The sequence below is a fragment of the Eublepharis macularius genome, chromosome 5 (genome assembly GCF_028583425.1).
Source record: "Eublepharis macularius isolate TG4126 chromosome 5, MPM_Emac_v1.0, whole genome shotgun sequence".
Taxonomy (NCBI): Eukaryota; Metazoa; Chordata; class Lepidosauria; order Squamata; family Eublepharidae; genus Eublepharis; species Eublepharis macularius.
The window spans coordinates 169,589,274-169,610,644 of record NC_072794.1 but is presented as its reverse complement, the minus strand read 5'-3'; the positions used below and the strand labels follow the sequence as shown (position 1 = coordinate 169,610,644).

General features: G+C 48.1%; 1 protein-coding gene across 2 annotated transcripts in view; it reads left to right on the top strand.

Moving 5' to 3' along the window:
- The window catches only part of CSNK2A1 (casein kinase 2 alpha 1), a 62,520-nt gene that overhangs the window by 26,798 nt on the left and 14,351 nt on the right, over positions 1-21,371 (top strand). For both annotated transcript variants that reach the window (XM_054981255.1, XM_054981256.1), the window contains exons 2-6: positions 9,342-9,548; positions 12,834-12,945; positions 16,731-16,832; positions 18,718-18,768; positions 20,484-20,543. In XM_054981255.1, coding sequence (XP_054837230.1) covers positions 9,448-9,548; positions 12,834-12,945; positions 16,731-16,832; positions 18,718-18,768; positions 20,484-20,543 — 426 coding nt within the window. In that variant the 5' untranslated portion in view covers positions 9,342-9,447. The remainder of the gene's footprint in view (positions 1-9,341; positions 9,549-12,833; positions 12,946-16,730; positions 16,833-18,717; positions 18,769-20,483; positions 20,544-21,371) is intronic.

Genomic DNA, 21,371 nt, shown 5'->3' with positions numbered 1-21,371 from the left:
AAGGGGCCATAGCATCGAAATCGCAGGAGGTCATAGCCCCTCTCTATACTGCCTTGGTCAGGCCACACCTGGAGTATTGTGTGCAGTTCTGGAGGCCTCACTTCAAAAAGGATGTGGCCAAAATCGAGAGGGTGCAGAGGAGAGCGACGAGAATGATCAGGGGTCTGGAGACTGAGCCCTACGAGGAAAGGCTGAGGGCCTTGGGAATGTTTAGTTTGGAGAAGAGGAGGTTGAGGGGGGACATGATTGCTCTCTTTAAATATTTGAAAGGCTGTCATTTGGAGGAGGGCAAGGAGCTGTTTCAGTTGCTTTACTTTCATTCGTGGCTTCTGAGTGAGTGAGTGAGTGAGAGAGAGAGAGAGAGAGAGAGATGTTAATTAGTTCGGACAACTGTATGAGTTGTTTTTTCTTAACTAAAACCTCAGTATTCAGGTTAAATTGCAGTGTTGGCACTTTGAAATAAATAAGTTGGTTTTGTGTTGCAGTTTGGGCACTCGGGCTCAAAAAGGTTCGCCATCACTGGACTAGAAGGTCTGTATGGCCCCTTCCAACTCTGTGATTCTGTGCACTCGGAGCAGCATGGGATTCCTTAGGTCAGGGAGGGGACCGCAAACTGCTGAAGTGCTGTTAGAACCGGGTTCCATATGCAGGAGAATGAGATGACAAGAGACCTGAGCTGGTGGCCACTTAGACCACTTTTACTGCAGGCAGTAGATTCCAGCTTCAAATGATCCTTTGTGTGGAAAAAACTCCATACAAGAAGAAAGCCAGCTCAACAGGGAAACTGGTTTTTCCCCCTTCTCCTTGCTTGCCATGCTAGCTTTCTAACTGAATGGAGTTAACACAGGGAAGCCTTCCGAAATGTGATCCTTCATCTGGCATGGTGCAATCCATTCTGCTTCCTCAGGACTCTGCATATTTCTGCATGTTTGGACCTGGCCATAATCTCACACTGCGCATGGAATTTAGTCAGTGCAACTAAATTCGCATTGTTCTTAAATCTAAAAGTGTTCAGTGAAATCACCAGAGCTCAGACCTCAGAGAATGACAAGCTCGCTCTCCGCACACCTCCCTTAGCCACAAATGCATGCTTATATCTTTGCATTGAGTGGGGAAAGCATAATGCGCTTGAGAGACGGCCATGACTGGGAGCTACAGTGAAGGAATGCGTAGCAGGCATTCTCTCCTTACATACTTTGCAGCTCCTGTGGTCTCATGAAATGCAGGAAGACTTCATATCGGACCACTTGACGTCCCTTGCGAGTATGATTCACCCACTTCTTTTCTTCAGAACAAAATTGCTGCCTTTGCAGATAAAACTGGGGCAGGAGAGTGATGTATGATGTCCTGAGATGCTTGGGGGAAAATGGACAACCGTTACTTGTACAGCCTTAGAACTGTATATTAATATTTAAAATCTTCAGGTGTTAATAACAAATGAAACAAGGTGTTCCTGTTTTCTGCCATTTCAATCTGTCTTGGATATCCATGAATAGAAAAACTTGTCATTGATGGGAGGTTATTTAACACACACACACCCCAATACACATCGTGATCCCACCAGTTGACCAAACCTAGCAAAGAAAAGTGTTAGCATTAAGTATGGAGAAGTCAGCAGTGTGCTCACATACCAGTCTGGAAACGTAGACTCATAGGGTTGGAAGGGACCTCCAGAGTTCGCATAATGAACAGGGAAATTTTGCAAACTGAAGAACAGTGTAGATCTTATCTGAGAGACCCCAATTTGAATGCCCACTATGCCATGGAAGCTCGCTGGGTGATGTTGGACCAGTCACATACACAGCTTAACCTACCAAATAGGATTGTTGTGAGGGTAACAGAATCATGGAATAATAGGATTGGAAGGTACCTCTAGGGTCATCTAGTCCAACCCCCTGCACAATGCAGGAAATTCCCAAATACCGCTCCCCCCCGACTGCCCCAGTGACCGCTGCTCCATCTCCAGAAGATGGCAGAAGGAGGAGATAGATCCAGAGGAGTTAGCTGTGTTAGTCTCTAGTTACAAAATAGTAAAGAGTCCGGTAGCACTTTTAAGAGTAACCAACTTTATTGTAGCGTAAGCTTTCGAGAACCACAGCTCTCTTTGTCAGATACATCAAGGGGGGAGAATACTGTAACCCACGTTGGGAACCCATAGGAGAGAAACGTGGGATACAACTGAAGTAAATAAATAAAATAAATCATTCCAGACCAGTGATTTGCAGCTGCTCCATAAACGGAAAAAGTATGAAGTATTTTAAACGGGAATAGTATTGTTGCTTCCACGTTCCACACTTTCAGGCTGTGTGCATATAATCCCTGCATTCTGGAATTGACCCTGGTGTTGGGCAAAGAAAGTTCACTCTCCTGGGAAGGCGTGGTGGATTTTTGTTGCTGTGTCATACAGTCAGGGGCGGCGCAAGGGTTTACCACGCTCGCGGCCGGCCGGGCGCCCCTATGTGCACGTGCGTGCACGCACACACACCAGCCCCGCATGCGCCGCCGCCGGCCCGATTGCTGCAGTGGGCGGCCTCCGAGCTCTCCCGCTCGGTTGCCTGCGCTGCCGCAGATGCCTGCCCGCGGTGGCTGCACCTGGCCAGGGGCTTGTGCTGGCGGCGGCGGCGGCGGCGGCGGCACGGGGTGGGAGGGATAGGAGGCTGGTGCTTTGTGGCGCGCACTCCCGCGCGCTGCGCCTCCTCCAGCGCTCCCTCCGGCACCCCGTGCCTGCGGCCACCGCCTACCTGGCCTCAATAGGCCCGCCGCCCCTGCATACAGTCCATCCACTTCTGAATTGGTGGCATTTGTGGGGAATAATATGCAGCCTTAGAGTTCAGATGATGCCTGGGTTTTGCTGATAGCTTTGAGGGTTCCTGGCCCTCCGTGTACTGTCCCATGCCACAGCCTGTTGGGGAAGCACACACTCTGTATACCGAATCGTCCAGGTTCAAGGACTTCTAGGATTTCTGGTAGCTTGTTGGGGAAAGACCTCAGCCTGATATGCTAGGGGCCTCAGCCAGGCATGACCGGTTGAGTCTGAGGTTGGAACAGAATGCTTATCCACATCTCATGAAGGCTTCCAACTGTTCAGATTAAAGATTTTATCTTATTTTCTGAGCAGCGTCAAGACCTTGAAGTGAGACCTGAAAACACATTTTACTCCTTTTAGAGAAACTGTCAGTACTAAATAATTGATAGGGTTCTTCTTGCAGTACTCTCTCCACCAAGATAGACTCCTCTTAAGAGTTTAATGATTTCTTTTATTAAAATAAACTCTAGTCTTTTTAATAAAGCAAGATATCAAAATATAAATTATTGATGTATTGTCGAAGGCTTTCACGGCTGGAGAACGATGGTTGTTGTGGGTTTTCCGGGCTGTATTGCCGTGGTCTTGGCATTGTAGTTCCTGACGTTTCGCCAGCAGCTGTGGCTGGCATCTTCAGAGGTGTAGCACCAAAAGACAGAGATCTCTCAGTGTCACAGTGTGGAAAAGATGTTGGCAGGTCATTTATATCTACTCAGGAGGGGTGGGGTTGAGCTGAGTCATCCTGTAAGAGTTTCCCAGGGTGTGGAATGCGAACGGCGGGAGGCTTCACTGTATCCTTCACAGTGACCTGCCAACATCTTTTCCACACTGTGACACTGAGAGATCTCTGTCTTTTGGTGCTACACCTCTGAAGATGCCAGCCACAGCTGCTGGCGAAACGTCAGGAACTACAATGCCAAGACCACGGCAATACAGCCCGGAAAACCCACAACAACCATATAAATTATTATTAAGACAAAACCTACCAAAATGGAACAGAGCCAGTTTGGTGTAGTGGGTAAGAGCGCAGGACTCTAATCCGAAGAACCGGGTTTGATTCCCTGCTCCTCCGCTTGAAGTCAGCTGGGTGACCTTGGGTCAGTCACAGTTTCTTGGAGCTCTCTCAGCCCCACTCACCTCACAGGGTGTTTGGTGTCGGGATAATAACAACACTAGCAACAAAGCCCGTTGTAGGAAAAAATACAACTGGCTCTAGAAAGCTGGGGCTGGGGAGGGCTGGCAGGTGGAGGGGCTGGGGAGGGCTGAGAGGTGGGCGCTGGGGCCGGCTGGCAGGTGGGGCAAGCTGGGGAGGGCTGAGAGGTAGGGGCTGGGGAGGGCTGATGAAGGGGAAGCTGGGGATTGCAGCTTTGGAAGCTGACAGGTGGCTCACCCTCTCCTCTTGCTGGCTCAGACGGGGCTGCGGAGGGTGGCCGGTGACTCGCCCCTCCTGCCCCTTGCCCAGCTCAAGTAGGGCTGGGGAGGGCTGTTGGGGGGAGCTGGGGATTGGGGCTTCGGAGGTCAGCGGGAGGGGGCTGTCCCCGGCTCATGCAGAGTTTTGGAGGGCACCCAGCAGGCCATCACACTCCTGCACTGTGCGCCCAGAGGCGCTGGGAGAGTGGGCACAGAGGTTGGCACCCAGCAAGGCGATGTGATCCTGCACCGTGTGCCCGGAGGTGCGGGGAGAGCGGGCGGAGAGACGGGCAGCTGGCAGGCCAGCCATGAGTACTCACTAGGGGTGTGCAAGCCAAAAATTTTCGGCTATAGCCGAAAGTAGAAAGCCGAAAGAAGATTCTCTATCGTTAAAGCCGAAAGCCGAAACAAGAATCTCTTTCGGCTTTCGACTTTCGGGATTCTTTCGGCATTATTTCGGCATTCTTTCGGCTTTTTTCTATGGGAAAATGCCTCCGTCTTCCAGGACGCCTGGAGGAGGCATTTTCCCACCAAATAAGCCCAAAATTGGTGGGGACCTTCCTCTAACCCTTCTCTAACAACCACCCAAGTTTCAGACAGATTGGACTTTGGGGGGCCATGTTATGGCCCCCCAAAGCAGGTCCCCCCATCCTCCCATAAGAAAGCGAAGGAGCAGCATATTGTTAGCATGCTGCTGCTGATCTTTCTTCATTATTTCCTATGGGGGAAAAATGAAGAGGCAGGCTTCCTTTGCCAGGGGTGGCATTTTGCATGCAAAATGCCCCCCAGCCCTCAGGGGCCCTTCTCCCACCCCTCCTCCCACCCCCCACCAAGGCTCAGCCTGCTCCCACTTGGGGGGGGGCATTTCATGGCCTCCCCAAGTAGGTGCTCTAATCTCTACCACTGACAGCTGGGGGAGGCTTGTGTTGCCAGGGGTGGCATTTTGCATGCAAAATGCCCCCCAACCCTCTGGGGCCCTTCTCCCACCCCTCCTCCCACCCCCCACCAAGGCTCAGCCTGCTCCCACTTGGGGGGGCATTTCATGGCCTCCCCAAGTAGATGCTCTGCTCTCATCTCTACCACTGACAGCTGGGGGAGGCTTGTGTTGCCAGGGGTGGCATTTTGCATGCAAAATGCCCCCCAGCCCTCTGGGGCCCTTCTCCCACCCTTCCTCCCACCCCCCACCAAGGCTCAGACTGCTCCCACTTGGGGGGGCCATTTCATGGCCTCCCCAAGTAGGTCCTCTCAGCCCCTAAAGTCCACCCCTTACAGCCCCACACAAACCCAATTCCCCCCCCAGCTGCCACACACAGACCCAAATCTCCACATTAGCCCCTCACAGACCCAAATCCACCCCCACCTGCCCTACACCCATAACCCCAGGAACAGGCTGGCAAAGGCCAGCCCTCTCCCTTTGTTCCCTATGCTGGGAACTTCTAAACTCTCTTTCCCTGGGCAATTCTGCACAGCCCAGGGGTGCCACAATGGTGGGCACACTTCTGAGTGCCAGCTGCTCCCTGTGAACCACAGACACCCTCCCTCAAATTCCCCCACCACCTACAGAGATGGCTGGCCAGCCAGCCCCATTGTTCCCTATGATGGGAACCAACTGCACAACAAAGAATAAAACAAGAACAACACAAAATAAAGTTTTTAAAAAATTATATTCTCCCTTCCAAAGTACAAGTAGGCAAAGCATTATGACACATTACACCAGCAGTCCCCCACACAGAAAAATTAAAACAAAACTCACTTAACATCAGAGAATCACAAAGCATGATTCCTGTCAAAAACACTTTATTTCTTGAACAGCTTTAGGTTACACAGCAGGGGGGAACACCAAAGGGCATGGCAGCACTATCTTACACAAAAATAACACAACTCACTTCACATTAAAGAATCACCCCAAAAAATTGCTGTCAAAAGCACTTTATTTCTGTAACTGCTTTAGGAAGGCACCACAGAGCAGGAAAGCAGTGTACTACACAAAAATAACACAACTCACTTCACATCAGAGAATCACACTAACACAATTGCTGTCAAAAACGGTGAAGTGGGTTGTATTATTTTTTGTAGTACATTGCTATCATGCCCTGTTGTGCCCTCCTACTGTGTAACCTAAAGCTGTTCAAGAAATAAAGTGTTTTTGCCAGGAATTGTGTTTTTGTGATTCTCTGATGTTAAGTGAGTTGTGTTATTTTTGTGTAAGATAGTGCTGCCATGCCCTTTGGTGTTCCCCCCTGCTGTGTAACCTAAAGCTGTTCAAGAAATAAAGTGTTTTTAACAGGAATTGTGCTTTGTGATTCTCTAATGTGAAGTGAGTTGTGTTATTTTTGTGTAAGATAGTGCTGCCATGCCCTTTGGTGTTCCCCCCTGCTGTGTAACCTAAAGCTGTTCAAGAAATAAAGTGTTTTTGACAGGAATCGTGCTTTGTGATTCTCTGATGTTAAGTGAGTTTTGTTTTAATTTTTCTGTGTGGGGGACTGCTGGTGTAATGTGTCATAATGCTTTGCCTACTTGTACTTTGGAAGGGAGAATATAATTTTTTAAAAACTTTATTTTGTGTTGTTCTTGTTTTATTCTTTGTTGTGCAGTTGGTTCCCATCATAGGGAACAATGGGCCTGGCTGGCCAGCCATCTCTGTAGGTGGTGGGGGAATTTGAGGGAGGGTGTCTGTGGTTCAGGTGCTCTTTCACAGGGACCAGCTGGCACTCAGAAGTGTGCCCACCATTGTGGCACCCCTGGGCTGTGCAGAATTGCCCAGGGAAAGAGAGTTTAGAAGTTCCCAGCATAGGGAACAAAGGGAGAGGGCTGGCCTTTGCCAGCCTGTTCCTGGGGTTATGGGTGTGGGGCAGGTGGGGGTGTATTTGGGTCTGTGAGGGGCTAATGTGGGGATTTGGGTCTGTGTGTGGCAGCTGGGGGGGAATTGGGTTTGTGTGGGGCTGTAAGGGGTGGACTTTAGGGGCTGAGAGGACCTACTTGGGGAGGCCATGAAATGGCCCCCCCAAGTGGGAGCAGTCTGAGCCTTGGTGGGGGGTGGGAGGAAGGGTGGGAGAAGGGCCCCAGAGGGCTGGGGGGCATTTTGCATGCAAAATGCCACCCCTGGCAACACAAGCCTCCCCCAGCTGTCAGTGGTAGAGATGAGAGCAGAGCACCTACTTGGGGAGGCCATGAAATGCCCCCCCCCAAGTGGGAGCAGGCTGAGCCCCTGGCAACACAAGCCTCCCCCAGCTGTCAGTGGTAGAGATTAGAGCACCTACTTGGGGAGGCCATGAAATGGCCCCCCCAAGTGGGAGCAGGCTGAGCCTTGGTGGGGGGTGGGAGGAGGGGTGGGAGAAGGGCCCCTGAGGGCTGGGGGGCATTTTGCATGCAAAATGCCACCCCTGGCAAAGGAAGCCTGCCTCTTCATTTTTTCCCCATAGGAAATAATGAAGAAAGATCAGCAGCAGCATGCTAACAATATGCTGCTCCTTCGCTTTCTTATGGGAGGATGGGGGGACCTGCTTTGGGGGGCCATAACATGGCCCCCCAAAGTCCAATCTGTCTGAAACTTGGGTGGTTGTTAGAGAAGGGTTAGAGGAAGGTCCCCACCAATGTTGGGCTTATTCGGTGGGAAAATGCCTCCTCCAGACGTCCTGGAAGACGGAGGCATTTTCCCATAGAAAAGCCGAAAGAAAGCCGAAAGAATCCCGAAACGTTTCGGCTTTTTTCTTTCGGCTACCCGAAACGTTTCGGCATTCCCCGAAACGTTTCGGCATTCCCCGAAAGAAGCCGAAACACTTTTGTTTCGGCATTCTTTCGGCATTCTGAATGCCGAAACGCACATCCCTAGTACTTACCTCTTATCTCTGCTAGGGATGCACTATCGCATTATTATTATAAAGGCAACAAGAATAAGTCTCCTAACGTTTCTCAGATCTAAATTTAAATCAGATTTACTATGAACTGTATTGAAGTTCCCATAACACACATTACAGAAGTAAATTTCTCACCTCGATCGTCATGAGAGTTCTTTCAGCCAAAACTCTGATCTGATTGGTTTGAGATTTATTCATATTTTCAAGCCAAGAAGTGACACCAGCTGCAAAATAAGAGATGCAAATCAGTAAAGATGAGATCATCATTGAGAGCAGATCGTTATTGATCCATTCTAACAATTAGAGAATACTTATTTGATACTGTCCACTATTTTTAATTGGCTGTCAAAGATGAAGGAGCACCTGTGTAGTTATACAACATGCTCGAAAAAACGTACAGTAATGTTCATACAGAGCTCTCTAGAATACATGTATATCGCTAAGTATAATGTTCTCTAATCCATATTTCTGTGACAGTGGCTTCATAGGCTTACATGCGGTGCAGTTTGCTCCGAAACAGAGAGCGTGCAATTATAGAGTAAAGCTTGCAGAGAAACTCATATGCCTTTCTAGGGCGGCGCACTTCAACAGGAAAAGCAGTAATTGTGTGGAGTTTAACTTGTGCAGATGCAGCAAATAAGTTAAGGTTTGTCAAATGATCCTGTACTTTTATAAAATTACTTTGAAAGCCAGAGACAAATGTTACGCAAAGAAGTTGCAAACACGCAACACTATGTGCATTGCAAAACGTTCCTAAAGGGTGCGATTTGTGTTAACAGCAGTGAGTGTAATTCCAGTGTTTGGTTTTCTGGGAAATCCCTTTTGGCCACTCCTTCAAAAATGCTCTGTGAGAGAGAGAGAGGTGATGTTAGAATCGTACAAGGGGCTGGATCCTTTGAATCCATTCTGCTTATGTTGACGCTTGTCTCTAGTGGACAGATCCTTTTATGGTGGCTCTTTGCTCCGCTATAGATGGAACAGATCCATAAAGTCCATCTCCAGTCAGAAGCGTCTTTTGAGTAATGCAAACAAGCTCACTTTGCTCTGGCTGGTGAAAAAGTCCATAGGTCTCAAACAGATGAGCAAAGTGCTCGAAAGTGCTACTATTGGTATCAAGAGGCATACGAACTAAATTTACTTTTGAGAAAGAGCTCTGCCACCACGGCACATCCATCTTTTCCTTTTCTTGTCTTTTTTTGGTACAGGGTCTGACTTGTTAATTGGTTTAGGCTTTGTATTCTCCTCTTAACGTTCCCTCTCTTTTTTTGCAGCTGGAAAATTCCGAGGTTTAAGGCCCACCCTCGTGTTTTGCATTGACGTTGAAAGCAACACAGAAGTCGGATCCTTCACCTAGCTTGGCCTGCCAACCTGTCCGACATGTCAGGACCTGTGCCAAGCAGGGCCAGAGTTTACACAGATGTAAATACGCACAGACCCCGCGAATACTGGGATTATGAATCGCACGTTGTTGAATGGGGGTAAGCGTCTGTTAGTTTAATGGCCAAGGATGGACTTTATTTGGTTTTGAGTGACTCACGTTGCCTCCCACTGGTGGCTTCTATGAGTTCAGAATCTTGTTTAACAGCATTCTGGTTCCCATGATATTTGCAATATCTTTTGGAGCACCCTCTCCCTTGAGGCATGCTGGGTGTCTTCCGTACTGTGTTTTAGGCATCAGGCCAATATATTAATTTTTCTTAGGCTTTTAACTAAGCGCCTTTGAAGGTGCATTTTATGGTCTGCATCTAGCCTGAGGACTGTTTTATAATAACTTTTAAGGCTGTTTAATGCCTCAGCAAGTTTGAATGGCTTGTTTTTAATTACTGTTGTTGATTATTTTAATTTTTTTAAATTTTATATTTTATTTTGTGCACCCTTGTCATTTCTTGGTAAGTAGTGTATGCATTTTCTCAAGAAATAATAATTCTGTGCGTGTCTAGCACTGTCCATCCTCTTGTCTGCTGTCATGCAGGTTCTTGTGAGATACACTTGTCAAAATATTCAGCCAAAGGACTGCCTTGGGTAGTTTTGGGGCTACTGAGTCAAGAGCCCTGGAAAAGTTTAAAGGGAAGGGCCATAGTTTAATTGTATTTTCCATACAAAAAGTTCCCGGCTCCTTGGATTCTCAGATAGTTTAGGATCCTAGGAAGGACGTTTGTTTGAGAGAATTTGAAATACTGCTTTCAGTCAACATGAGTGGTTTTTATTTTCATTGGGATCCACTTGGCTTGCAAGCATGGGAGATACAGACATGGCGCCAGAGTCACATGGCGGGGTCATGACTTCAGCAATGTCCAGGCTAGCAGCTAGACAGCTGGGACTGGGATGCGCAAGCCATGCGCCATAGTGAGGAACAAGACAAAGGCCAGAGCCATGGGAAAAGGCTGTGCTGTTGCTGTTCCTCTTCCCGTGCGTTCCAAGAGCAGCAGGAGATGTGATGTCCTTGCTGTCTCTTTCTAAAACGGTCAACACTTTATTTTTTACTTATTTCAATTTCTATTCTGCCCTCCGCACACTGGCAGGCTCAGGGCGGATTACATTTATGCACATTAAATTTTGCAGTTAAAACACAATAAATTCAATATAAAAATTTAAAAATACAAGTGCAAAGTACAAGTACAAAAATGATTCGTTTAATCCATTTCCAACCGTCACTAAAGATAATGTAAAAGAAAAAATTTCTTTTAGGGGTGGATGTTCTGATCGGGAGGGCCCCGTTCTACCCTATTCGGCTGGCAGGGGCCCTACCCAACATCAATCATACGCCTGGTGGAACGGCTCCATCTTATAGGCCCGGCGGAACGATAACAGATCGTGCTGGGCCCTGGTCTCATTAGACAGAGCGTTCCACCAGGTTGGAGCCAGGACCGAAAAGGCCCTGGCTCTAGTTGATGCTAGGGGGGCCTCCTTGGGGCCAGGGACCATTAATAGCTGTTTATCACTAGATCGAAGTGTCCTCTGGGGCACATATGGGGAGAGGCGGTCTCTAAGACACACAGGTCCCAGTCCACATAGGGCTTTGTAGCTTAGTACCAAAACCTTGAAATTGAAAAAGAATTAGGGGTTTGCAAACCAGCGGGAGGTTTTCTGTGACCCTCCCGGTGTGTGTGTGTGTGTGTGTGTGTCCCAGTTTAGGAGGTCAGTTTAGGAGTTTGAATGGAGTGATAGTCTGACTTGGGTTAAATGGATGGTGACTTCAAATGACAAAGTCCATGGTTTCCCCCATGGAGTTTACAGGCAAAATTTTGGCAGCAGGGGACTACTGCAGGAGAGGCAAGGATACAATGGCCATTTGGTTACTGTGGAAGAATTAGGATTGTCCATTCTTTCAGCGTGATGTCCTCGGGAAGCAGCCAAAAAACATTGGAAGGGTTCAGAGAAATTGTTGCAGAAGAGGCCATTACGGGCCTCCCTCCTCCTACGCGCTTTTAGGTGGCTCCCCAGGAAATTATTTCGAACACCCAAGGCAGGCGCTATGGTGGAACAGGATGTGAGAAGGAGTGGGAGGCGGAGCACCTCCTGTTCCGCCTGAGGCTGCCCAGGCAGTAGTTGGTGAGGCCCAGATCCTTTGGAACGGGAAGCCAGTCCAAACCAGCTGCTTTTGCAAATTGCAGAGAAATGGTGCTTGCAAGAAAATAAAAAGAGTCACAAAGGACTGATCCATTTTCTGCCTCTCCTTGAACAGTTTCTTGTGCACCGCTGTGTTTACGGTTTTATACCGTACCCACCTTTGCACCTTAATGTATCTGGTTAATTTATTTCATTATTGTTTATTGTATGTTGATTTTAGAATTGTTGTTTTCTTGTTTTTATTGATTTTAACTTGTTCACCGCCCAGAGCCCCTGAGGATGATTGGTTTATAATAATAATAATAATAATATAATAATAATAATAATAATAATAATAATAATAATAATAATAATAATAATACAGTTCTGTCAGGTTCTGAACACTTGCGTAGAATTCAGATACTCAGTTTTTTAAAAGTGAGGTTTCTGCGGCATGCAAGCTGTGTCTGTTAATAAAACCTCCACTGGTAGCATTTATGCGGTCTGCATGTTTGCAGCCAACCCCCCCTTATTTTTTTTCCATTCATCTATATTCATATCCCTTTCTCTTTTGTAACAGTCAATTCAGATCAGAGCTTGCCTCGAAGGCGTTTTACAAATTGCTTTTTAATTTGCAGAAATGTATAAACACAGTTAGGCTTATTACAATACTATACAAAACATATCCATGCTAATGAGATCCAATCAGTGGTAATAAATACAGGTACAAATATCACCTTGTGTCTGTTGCTGTATTATGCATAAGTGTATCAATTTGCATAGCTTGCTCTGAATGAAGGCTGGTTGGTGGGTCGGGTCACAGAAATCTGTTCCACTATTGGTGGCAGTTTCTGCAAGGAGATTCCACTCAGCCAAGTGGCTCTTCTAGCGAAAGAGCCTCGTTCATACACTGAAGACTTCTTGTGCTGGGGGAAGGACCCATCGTTAGCAGGGCATATTATCACAATCCAATTCATTCATTTGAATAAGCTTTTTATATTGGCACAACACACGCGTTCAATTGCATTAGGGGAGTAGGCTCTTTGTGCCAAAAAAAGGTGCCGTTGGTAGCAGAAATGTTCAGTGGGACCCCCCACACATGCACACAAACACCGTTCGTATGTTTTGGTGACTCATTTGGGCTCTCTCGGTGCGTAATTCTCGTGTACATCTTCTGCTCAGCATAATATCCTCTCTTGACGTTGGTTTTACAGAAATCAAGACGATTACCAGCTAGTCCGGAAACTGGGCCGAGGCAAATACAGTGAAGTCTTCGAAGCCATCAACATCACGAATAACGAAAAAGTAGTTGTTAAAATCCTGAAGGTGAGCCTACAGTTTCCTGGTGCGTGGAGGGAAATTTCTGTCACTTCTTAGAAGTGAGAAGCGAGTCTTAAACCAAAAATGGTTTCGACTGGGGGACGGGATCTTACAAGAGTCAACATGCCAGTCTTTTGACGTTTTAAGTTTTGAAGGCAGAAGATAACATTTCAGAGGATTGGCCTGGGATGACACATTTCGGTGCTGCAGTCAGAAGCCTTTAGAGGGTTTGGTCATAGAATTAATCCCTTAGCACATGAGTTCTTCATCACCACTGCAGGCAGGTTGCCAGATGGGGTCCAGCCTAACACTGGACCCCAGGGAGAGGCAGTGTATGGGGGGGGGACTTACATTTTGCACGCTCTTGGACAGCTTGATGACATCACTGTAGGAAGTGACGTCATTCTGTCCCCCCCCCCTGCACTGGGCACCACTCCTGGGTGGCCCCATGCAGCCAGAGGAGGCTTCCCCGGGCGCCCAGGCTGGCTGGCCGCTTCTAGGTGATGCTATGATGCCACAGGAAACCGGCTGGTGCTCAGCCTGCTTGGCTGCTTCTGGGCGGCTCCACGCCACCACAGGAGCCCGGCTGGGCGTAGGGCCCAGTCTAGACTGGCTGGCCGCTCCTGCGTGCCACTGCGCCACCACAGGAGGCTGCCTGGGTGTCTGGGCTGGCTGGCTGCTCCTGGGCGGTGGTGCTCCACCGTAGGAGGCTGCCCATGTGCTTGGAGTGGCAAGCCACTTTCCTGGCCCAACGGTAGCGCCACACAGCCGCAGGAGGCTGGACAGCCAGGCTGAGCAACCGATGGGGGAGGGGAAGGGCCAGGCCTGGGTCAGATGTCTGGTATTTGGGGGACTGTTTTCCCGGACAGTCCCCCAAAATACCAGACTGTCTGGGCCAAAACCAGACACCTGGCGACCATAATTGGTGGCTCTGTGTCTACTTGACCATAGCTGAGCATGCGCAGAGTATCATTTCAATTACGGTACTTTCTTGAGTGCAAGACCGGATTTTTTCGCAGGTATGCCATCTGAAAAAAGAGGCATAATCTTACATTCACATACAGTTTTGTCCAATAATAATTCTTTGTCTGTGTGTATAACATTTTTTAAGGGAGTCATCTTACATTCAGAGTCATCTTCCTCTTGAGTGAATACTGTGTCATCCCAATGCTCCTTCCTTTGTTCTCCTGCAGTCAAAATCCTTCTGCGCCCTTTGAAAGACAGATTTATTCAGTAGAATATTCTTGCTGTGTGCATCCCGCACTTCCTGCCCCTTAAGTTGTGGTGCTCTTTTCCCTTCCGAATTAAAATTTCTTTAAACAAGACACATCATGACCTTTCCATTCTGCGGCATAACGGTGACGCTGTGGGGAAGGGGTGTGGCGCAGGGGTAGAGCATCTGTACTGCATGCCGTATCCAAGGTTCAGTCCCCAATATCTCCAGTTAAGTGTCAGGTAGCTGATGATGCGAAGGGCCTCTGTCTGAGACCCTGGAGAGCCACTGCCAGTCCGAGTAGACTGTACTGACCTTGATGAACCAAATGTCTGATTCAGTCTAAGGCAGTTGGATGTGTTTATGACCACCAGTTAAAGGGATTTTTCTGACTTTTGTGGAGTCCTCTAAGTTCTGTAACTTTACCCTGACCCGGATAGCCTAGGCCTGCTCAATCTCGAAAGCTAAGCAGGGTCAGCCCTGGTTAGTACTTAGATGGGAGACCACCAAGAAATTCTAAGGTTGCTAAAGAGGCAAGCTATGGCAAACCAGCTCTGAACATCCCTTGCCTTGAAACTCCTATGGGCTCTCCGTAAGTTCGCTACGACTTGATAGCCGAAAGACAAAAAACTTCTGTAAAACACCGTTCCATTTCCTCATTAGAAGCAGTGGACTTGCTTAACGTTGGCGAGCTGCTCTCTTCTTCTGAGAATTAAACTGTGCTACAGGGTTTTAAGTTGCTTTCTTAGCTGCAGGTCTGTTTTTAAAAGGTCTTTAGCAACGTATCCTCGCATTGCCCTAGAGAGGTGATTCCCAGTCTCTTGAGTTGTATTCGTGAAGAACGTCACTAGCTTCGGACAGGATCCAGGGTGGTGGAGACAGGGCGGGGAGACTAATTTCCACTGTTTTAATTGTAAACGAGGCAGAAACAACAATTTAAACTGCAAGAGGCTTGGGTTAAACTTCAGAAAGAATCGCAAGAGCAGTGGAATAAATGGGGGTGGGTGGAGGGGGGGGCATAACTTGCCTTGGAGACTATCTGGGAAAGCTTTAGCAGTTCAATCATCAGCGTGCACTACCAAGACTGATTTCATATGGAGAATTTGGGGGGCGGGGCAGAGTCTGGGCAGTAAAGATTGCAGGCAGCTAGTCACAGATGGGTAGGGCAGCGCGAGTAGGGAGGGTATGGCTTTACTACTTTATCAAGTTTTGGTTCTACCCATGTGAAGCCAGATGGTGTAGCTGGTGGCCTGGCTTAGTATCCTCCAGATAAAAGAGCTGTATCAGGCAAGCCCCACCCCAAGTGAATGTTTGTGATGAGGCCTCATGCGGCAACTGTGAAGGTGACTGGCCATCTTAGGAAGTGTGTGGCAGTAAAATCATGGGATGGACGGTGACCAAGGAAGCTTTAAACTATTTGGGCTCCGGAGTTAGAGAAGGACTCGTGGTTCATAGTTCAAACAGGTCCAAAGAGCTTTGAGGCACGTGTAGTGGGATTCCCCCCCCCCCCAATACAATGGGCATTTGTGGCTGAAGTTAAGACCTTTTATTTGAACATGAAGTTATCTCCCGTTGGGATTTTTAACTTGCTTTCCTGGAACAGCAAGCTGCTAACACCAAGTCACAATGTTTTTTGGATCTTTGCTCCGTTTTCCAAAGGAGCTTGCTGTGACGGGAGGCACTGCTTTTCAAGAAACCTGAATCCCTTGGGTACGTCAGGATTTGAGTCCAGTGGCACTTTCGAGGCCAACCAGATTTTCAGAGTGTAAGCTTTCGAGAGTCAGAGCTGCCTTTTTCAGAGAAGAAGGAAGCCGAGAGCGCTAAGTCTTGAGCTTACACTCTGAAAAACTCTTGAAAGCTTACACTCTGAAAAACTTTTTGGGGGTGCAACCAGCTTTGTTGGTCTCTAAGGTGCCACTGGACTTGAACCCTGCTTTTCTTCTGCTGACCAATATTGCTACTCACCCAAAACTAACCTTGGGTACATGGTTGTCTGAATTGCAGCCAGTTGTAACGCAGCTGATTGAAGAAACAAGGCTAACAGGTTGGATCCTGGAGATTCATTCTCCTAGCCCACCGTGCTTACCTTGAGCGCAAGGAACAATCTGCTGATACAAGAAACTCAAAGTACATGTGGGAGTCACAGTATGTTTCAAAGGCTGCTGGGCCCCAGGGCTGTAAAAGGAGATGGATGACTACGCCAAGGACAGCTTTATCGATGGCTACTGGCCAGAAGTGTACCCTCCAGAAAAAGTGAAGTCTGGATTCTGGGCTTTTGCGGGGAGGGAGGGAGGGAGATTGGCAGAGGGATAGATAAAGTATTTCGCTGTCCAGCATCACAGTCCCTTGAACATTTAACTCACCTTTTAGCCACAAAATGGGCCCTCTTTCACAGTTTAAAATTCAAAATAGCACAACTACTCCTGTAACCTCCCTCTGTTATTTAGAGTAAAATAATCAGTAAAACAAACTGGTAACAATCACCGTTTGTAGTTGCACTCATAAACTGCAGTATTCCTGGCTGTTTTCCTTAAACTTGGAATGCCACTCTCTGTAACCTTCCCTCTCCTTTTGTCAGCCTGTGAAAAAGAAGAAAATCAAGCGTGAAATCAAAATCTTGGAGAACTTGCGAGGTGGTCCAAACATCATCACCCTTGCGGATATAGTGAAAGATCCGGTGGTGAGTGGAAGAGGAGGAGGAATTGATCCAGAGAAGTGAGGGGAGAGTTGTCCGACATTGAAGAACGAAATGCATTTCATAGATCTGTGACCTGTTGGTGGCTGTGAGCCATGATAGGAAAATGGTACCTCCTTGTCCAGAGGGAGTCTACCTCTTGAGCAGCAGGTGCAGGATTTGAACACGGGGTGAAGTTGCAGCAGCCCCGTTCTGCCTGTGAGCTTTCTGAGACCACCAGGCTGGCTGCTATCGGAAATACGGTACCAGAGCAGACATCTGGTTTACCGAGGCAATCCTTGTGTTCCTTTGACATGCTTAGAGAGTTGGTTTGTCTTTTGATATCCGGTGGAGTGCCGGATCAGATTCAAGGTTTTGGTACTAACCTATAAAGCCCTATGCGGACTGGGACCGGCGTATCTACGGGACCGCCTTTCCCCGTATGAGTCCCGGAGGATGCTTCGATCCAGTGATAAACAGCTGTTACTGGTCCCTGGCCCTAGGGAGGCCTGTTTAGCGTCGACCAGAGCCAGGGCCTTTTCGGTCCTGGCTCCAAAATGGTGGAATGCTCTGTCTAAAGAGATCAGGGCCTGGCCGGATTTGCTATCTTTCCACCGGGCCTGTAAGATGGAGCTGTTCTGCCAGGCATATGGTTGACGCCCTGGGCCTCCCTGCCGGCCAGATAGCTGTGCCCCTACAAAGGGTATCTACCACCTAGCCTTTGCCATATATTTCTGGAGGTGGTTGGGTGGTGGTTCCTGGAGGAATCTGCTGCTATATATCTTTTTAAAATCTGCTGCTGTATTGGTGGTTGTGTGTTTTTAAATATTTAAGGAGTTTTATTGGTTTTAAAGGTATTTGTATTTTATATTAGTGTACTAATTGTAATCCGCCCTGAGCCTGCTGATGCGGGCAGGCCGAATATAAATAGAATGAAATAAATAAACAGATCCATCTAATAACACTTTAATTCCCTCCAAGAATCTCAGAGCAGGGTCCAGGTTTCTCCCTCTTTTTGTTCTGACTTGGGAGCGTTAGGCTTAGAAGAGGTGTCCCATATCTCCCAGATCCGAATCCAAAACCACGATGCTACGCTGGCTTTCAATAGGGTGGCGAGGCCAGATCTCTCGGGGCACCTTTACACGTCCCACTGCCCCGGGTGGTTTTCTGGGTATACTATATCCTCTGCACAAAGCATACGGAAGTGCATTTGAAACAAAGGTTTCTATTTATTTCCTGGCGAGTGTATTTTTTAATTGCATGCCCCCTGAAGGAACGTCCTCTACTGTGTGTAGTCATAAAATGTGGGGTCTCCAAAGAGAGGCACGCTGTCCTGACCTCAGGGGACATGCCTCGCGGGGAGGGCAGGCTAAATACCGAACAAATAAATAAATAAATGGACCAATCACAGGGGTTTGCAGACATTATTTGCAAATTGCTCTCTGCTAGACTGAGCGGGAGGGTGCCTTCGCTCCCCTTTGGTTGCAAATGCTGATGAGCTCTGCATGGAACAACGCAGCAGCAGAGTTTCTAGCATTCTAAGGATGCAGCACGTGGCGGCATTGCAGGCCCCCGTTGATCGTGGGATACAGTCCCTGGGCGTGCTCCTTGTTCTCCTTCTTTTCCGCCCTGTATTTGAATTGCTTAGTCCGAGTAGGTTTTTTAAGCAGATTAGCGTCACTCAGAGGAACTCCTCGCCTACCTTTTCAGCTCCTACATTTTTGGAAAAAATTCATGTTGATCTGTCCAGCAAAAGTTAGATGAGTGTAGGGGGGACTCTGAATATCCAGAAGAGGGTCGTGAATAAGAAGGGAATAGATGTCGGTCTAGGGCGGGTCTGTAAGCAATGTATAAAGACTGACGTGAGAACATTTTTGTTTCCCTTTTCTAGTCTCGGACTCCAGCCTTGGTTTTTGAACATGTAAACAATACAGACTTCAAGGTACAGTTTGGGACCCACCAGGGGAGGTTTTTGCTGCTGCTTCATGCATGTACACTTTGGGGCTGGCGGCGGGGTGGCGGGGCGGGGCGGGGCGGGGGGGGGAGAAGTGATCATGAAGTTAACAGTAAATTGTGTGTGTGATGTGCCGTCAAGTCACCCCTGACCTCTGGCGACCCCATGAAGGAAAGACCTCCAAAACATCCTATCTTTAACAGACTTGCTCAGATCCTGCAAACTGGAGGACGTGGCTTCTTTTATTGAGTCCAGCCGTCTCGTTTTAGGTCTTCCTCTTTTCCTGCTGCCTTCCACTTTTCCTAGCATTATTGACTTTTTCAGAGAATCTTGTCTTCTCGTGATGTGACCAAAGTACAGTAGCCTCAGTTTTGTCATTTTAGCTCCTAATGGTGAATTAAACATGGTAAAAGCAGGGAAGTTTCCACGTGGTTTATCTACTTTGGGCTTAATGCTGTCAGGAAATTGAGGGGTATTTTTTCCTGTTTCCCCACAGCATCGTAGTACATTCGTGTGCCTCCTGGGGTTTCTCCGGCTTTTCTCCAATCTTTCTCAAACCTGCTTTGCTTTTGGGAAAGATCACAGCAAAGCCTGAATGGCAAATATTTGGATTCCCTCCATAGCAGCCACTTTCCCTGACCCTGCCACCAGGAGGGCCTTTTTATCTTTTACAAAATTGGGACGAAGAATATTGTTATATCAATATACCATTATAGCAAGTTCTGTGAATTCTCAGCTTTCATTGTTTTTCAGAATTAAGCCTCTTGCCCCTTCCCTTGCAGAGATATAAGGGGGAAGGTGTATCATCGCAAGGAAAGTGGCTAGAGACTTTTAAAAAAATGAAAGATGGGAATTCACAGAACCTGTAGTACCTGTTGTTACCATGATATATCAATATAACAATATTCTAGTGTTTTTAAAAGAAAATTACAAAAGCCCCAGTGGCTCAGGGAAGGGGATGTCTGCTGCCGGACGACTGGGGCAGGGGAACTGCAGGGCTACTTGCCATGGGGAAGCCCCATTGCCAGGGCTTTTTATCTGCACCCCCCAGCATCCAAATCCCTCCCCATGTGGAAACCACCTCTGATTCCCTCTCCTGTGGCAGACTTCCAGCTCCCCTCTCCACTGCTCTTCGGGTCCCGTGTCTTCCAGGTGCAGCACGGGGGTGCGTTTTGGGCTGCGGCAGGGTGGGAAAGATGGAGGAAATCCCACTCCGCAGACAGAAATGCTTGCCTTCAGCAGAGTTTTTGGGTGGAATCGGACTGAATGCCTCTTAGACACATTTATGCTGCTTCAAACTCTGCAGCGTTTGGGCAACTGAATGAGAATGCATAAACGTATGTAGACTAGGAAATTAAGAGCCAGTTCAAGTTTATCTGGGTCAGCCACTTCCACTGGATAGCATTGCTTATTCCTTTGGGTTGTGAAGACACTCTTATAAATGTTAAAAGAGTTCAAAGGGCTGTTCCACGCACTGCTTTTAGCATAACCTTCAAACATCTGTACTCCCTCCCTCCAAATGTAAAATGAATGTAACTAACAAGTTGCATTGATACGCCGGCCAGGAAGCCACTATTGGCCACAGTCTCCTGCTTCACCCACCGTACGGCAAACTGCCTTTCCCAGCCCATCATCAGTGGGCTGGGAACCGGCAGAGCTTCTGCGATCGTGCCGCTAATTGTGTCGTGTTTCCCCTCCTACAGCAATTGTACCAAACGTTAACGGACTACGATATTCGGTTCTACATGTATGAAATTTTGAAGGTGAGCCTGTGTTTGTTGTCATGTCTCTTGCTGTGTGTGTGTGTTTGTGTGTAAGTCGAAGAATTCATGGGAGATGGCACCTACCACTGGCCCAGAGTAGAGGGAGATTTTGCTCACTGTTGTATGAACTTTTATGTAAAAGTAGAGTCTTGGGCTGGCCAGTCTCTGCCACATCTCCCGCTTGCTGCTGGAGTTATTGCCTCTCGTACCCAGTACCTTTATTCAGTCTTGCTGTTGTTTGTTGCTCAGGGGCTGCCGTTGCCTCAAACCAGGGCTTTTTTTCAGTTGGAACTCGGTGGAACGGAGTTCCGGCACCTCTTGAAAATGGTCACATGGCCGGTGGCCCCGCCCCCTGATCTCCAGACAGAGGGGAGTTGAGATTGCCCTCTGCACTGCTGGCAGCGCGGAGGGCAATCTAAACTCCCCTCTGTCTGGAGATCAGGGGGCGGGGTCACCGGCCATGTGACCATTTTCACCAAGGGCAATTTAAACTTTAAAAAAACGTGTTCCAGTTGACCCAAAGTGACATCATTGTGCGGTCCTGGGTGCGTGCACTCACTTTGCGCATGCGTATGTGGTACCAGGGGCACCACCTCCCACCAACAGTTGCCGCCTGTACTGGCAACCCACTGAGTTCCATCCACCTCTTTTCCCAGTAGAAAAGCCCTGCCTCAAACCAACTGGCGTTCTTTCTGGTAAAGCCGGATCGTTGAACGTAGGCTTGCAGCAGGGGTTGGGGGGTTTACTTGGGTTTTCCTGGGGTGGTCTGTGGCTCTTCTACCATGCTCCATGCACGTAACTGAAACCAGAGTTCTCAGGCTGGGAAGC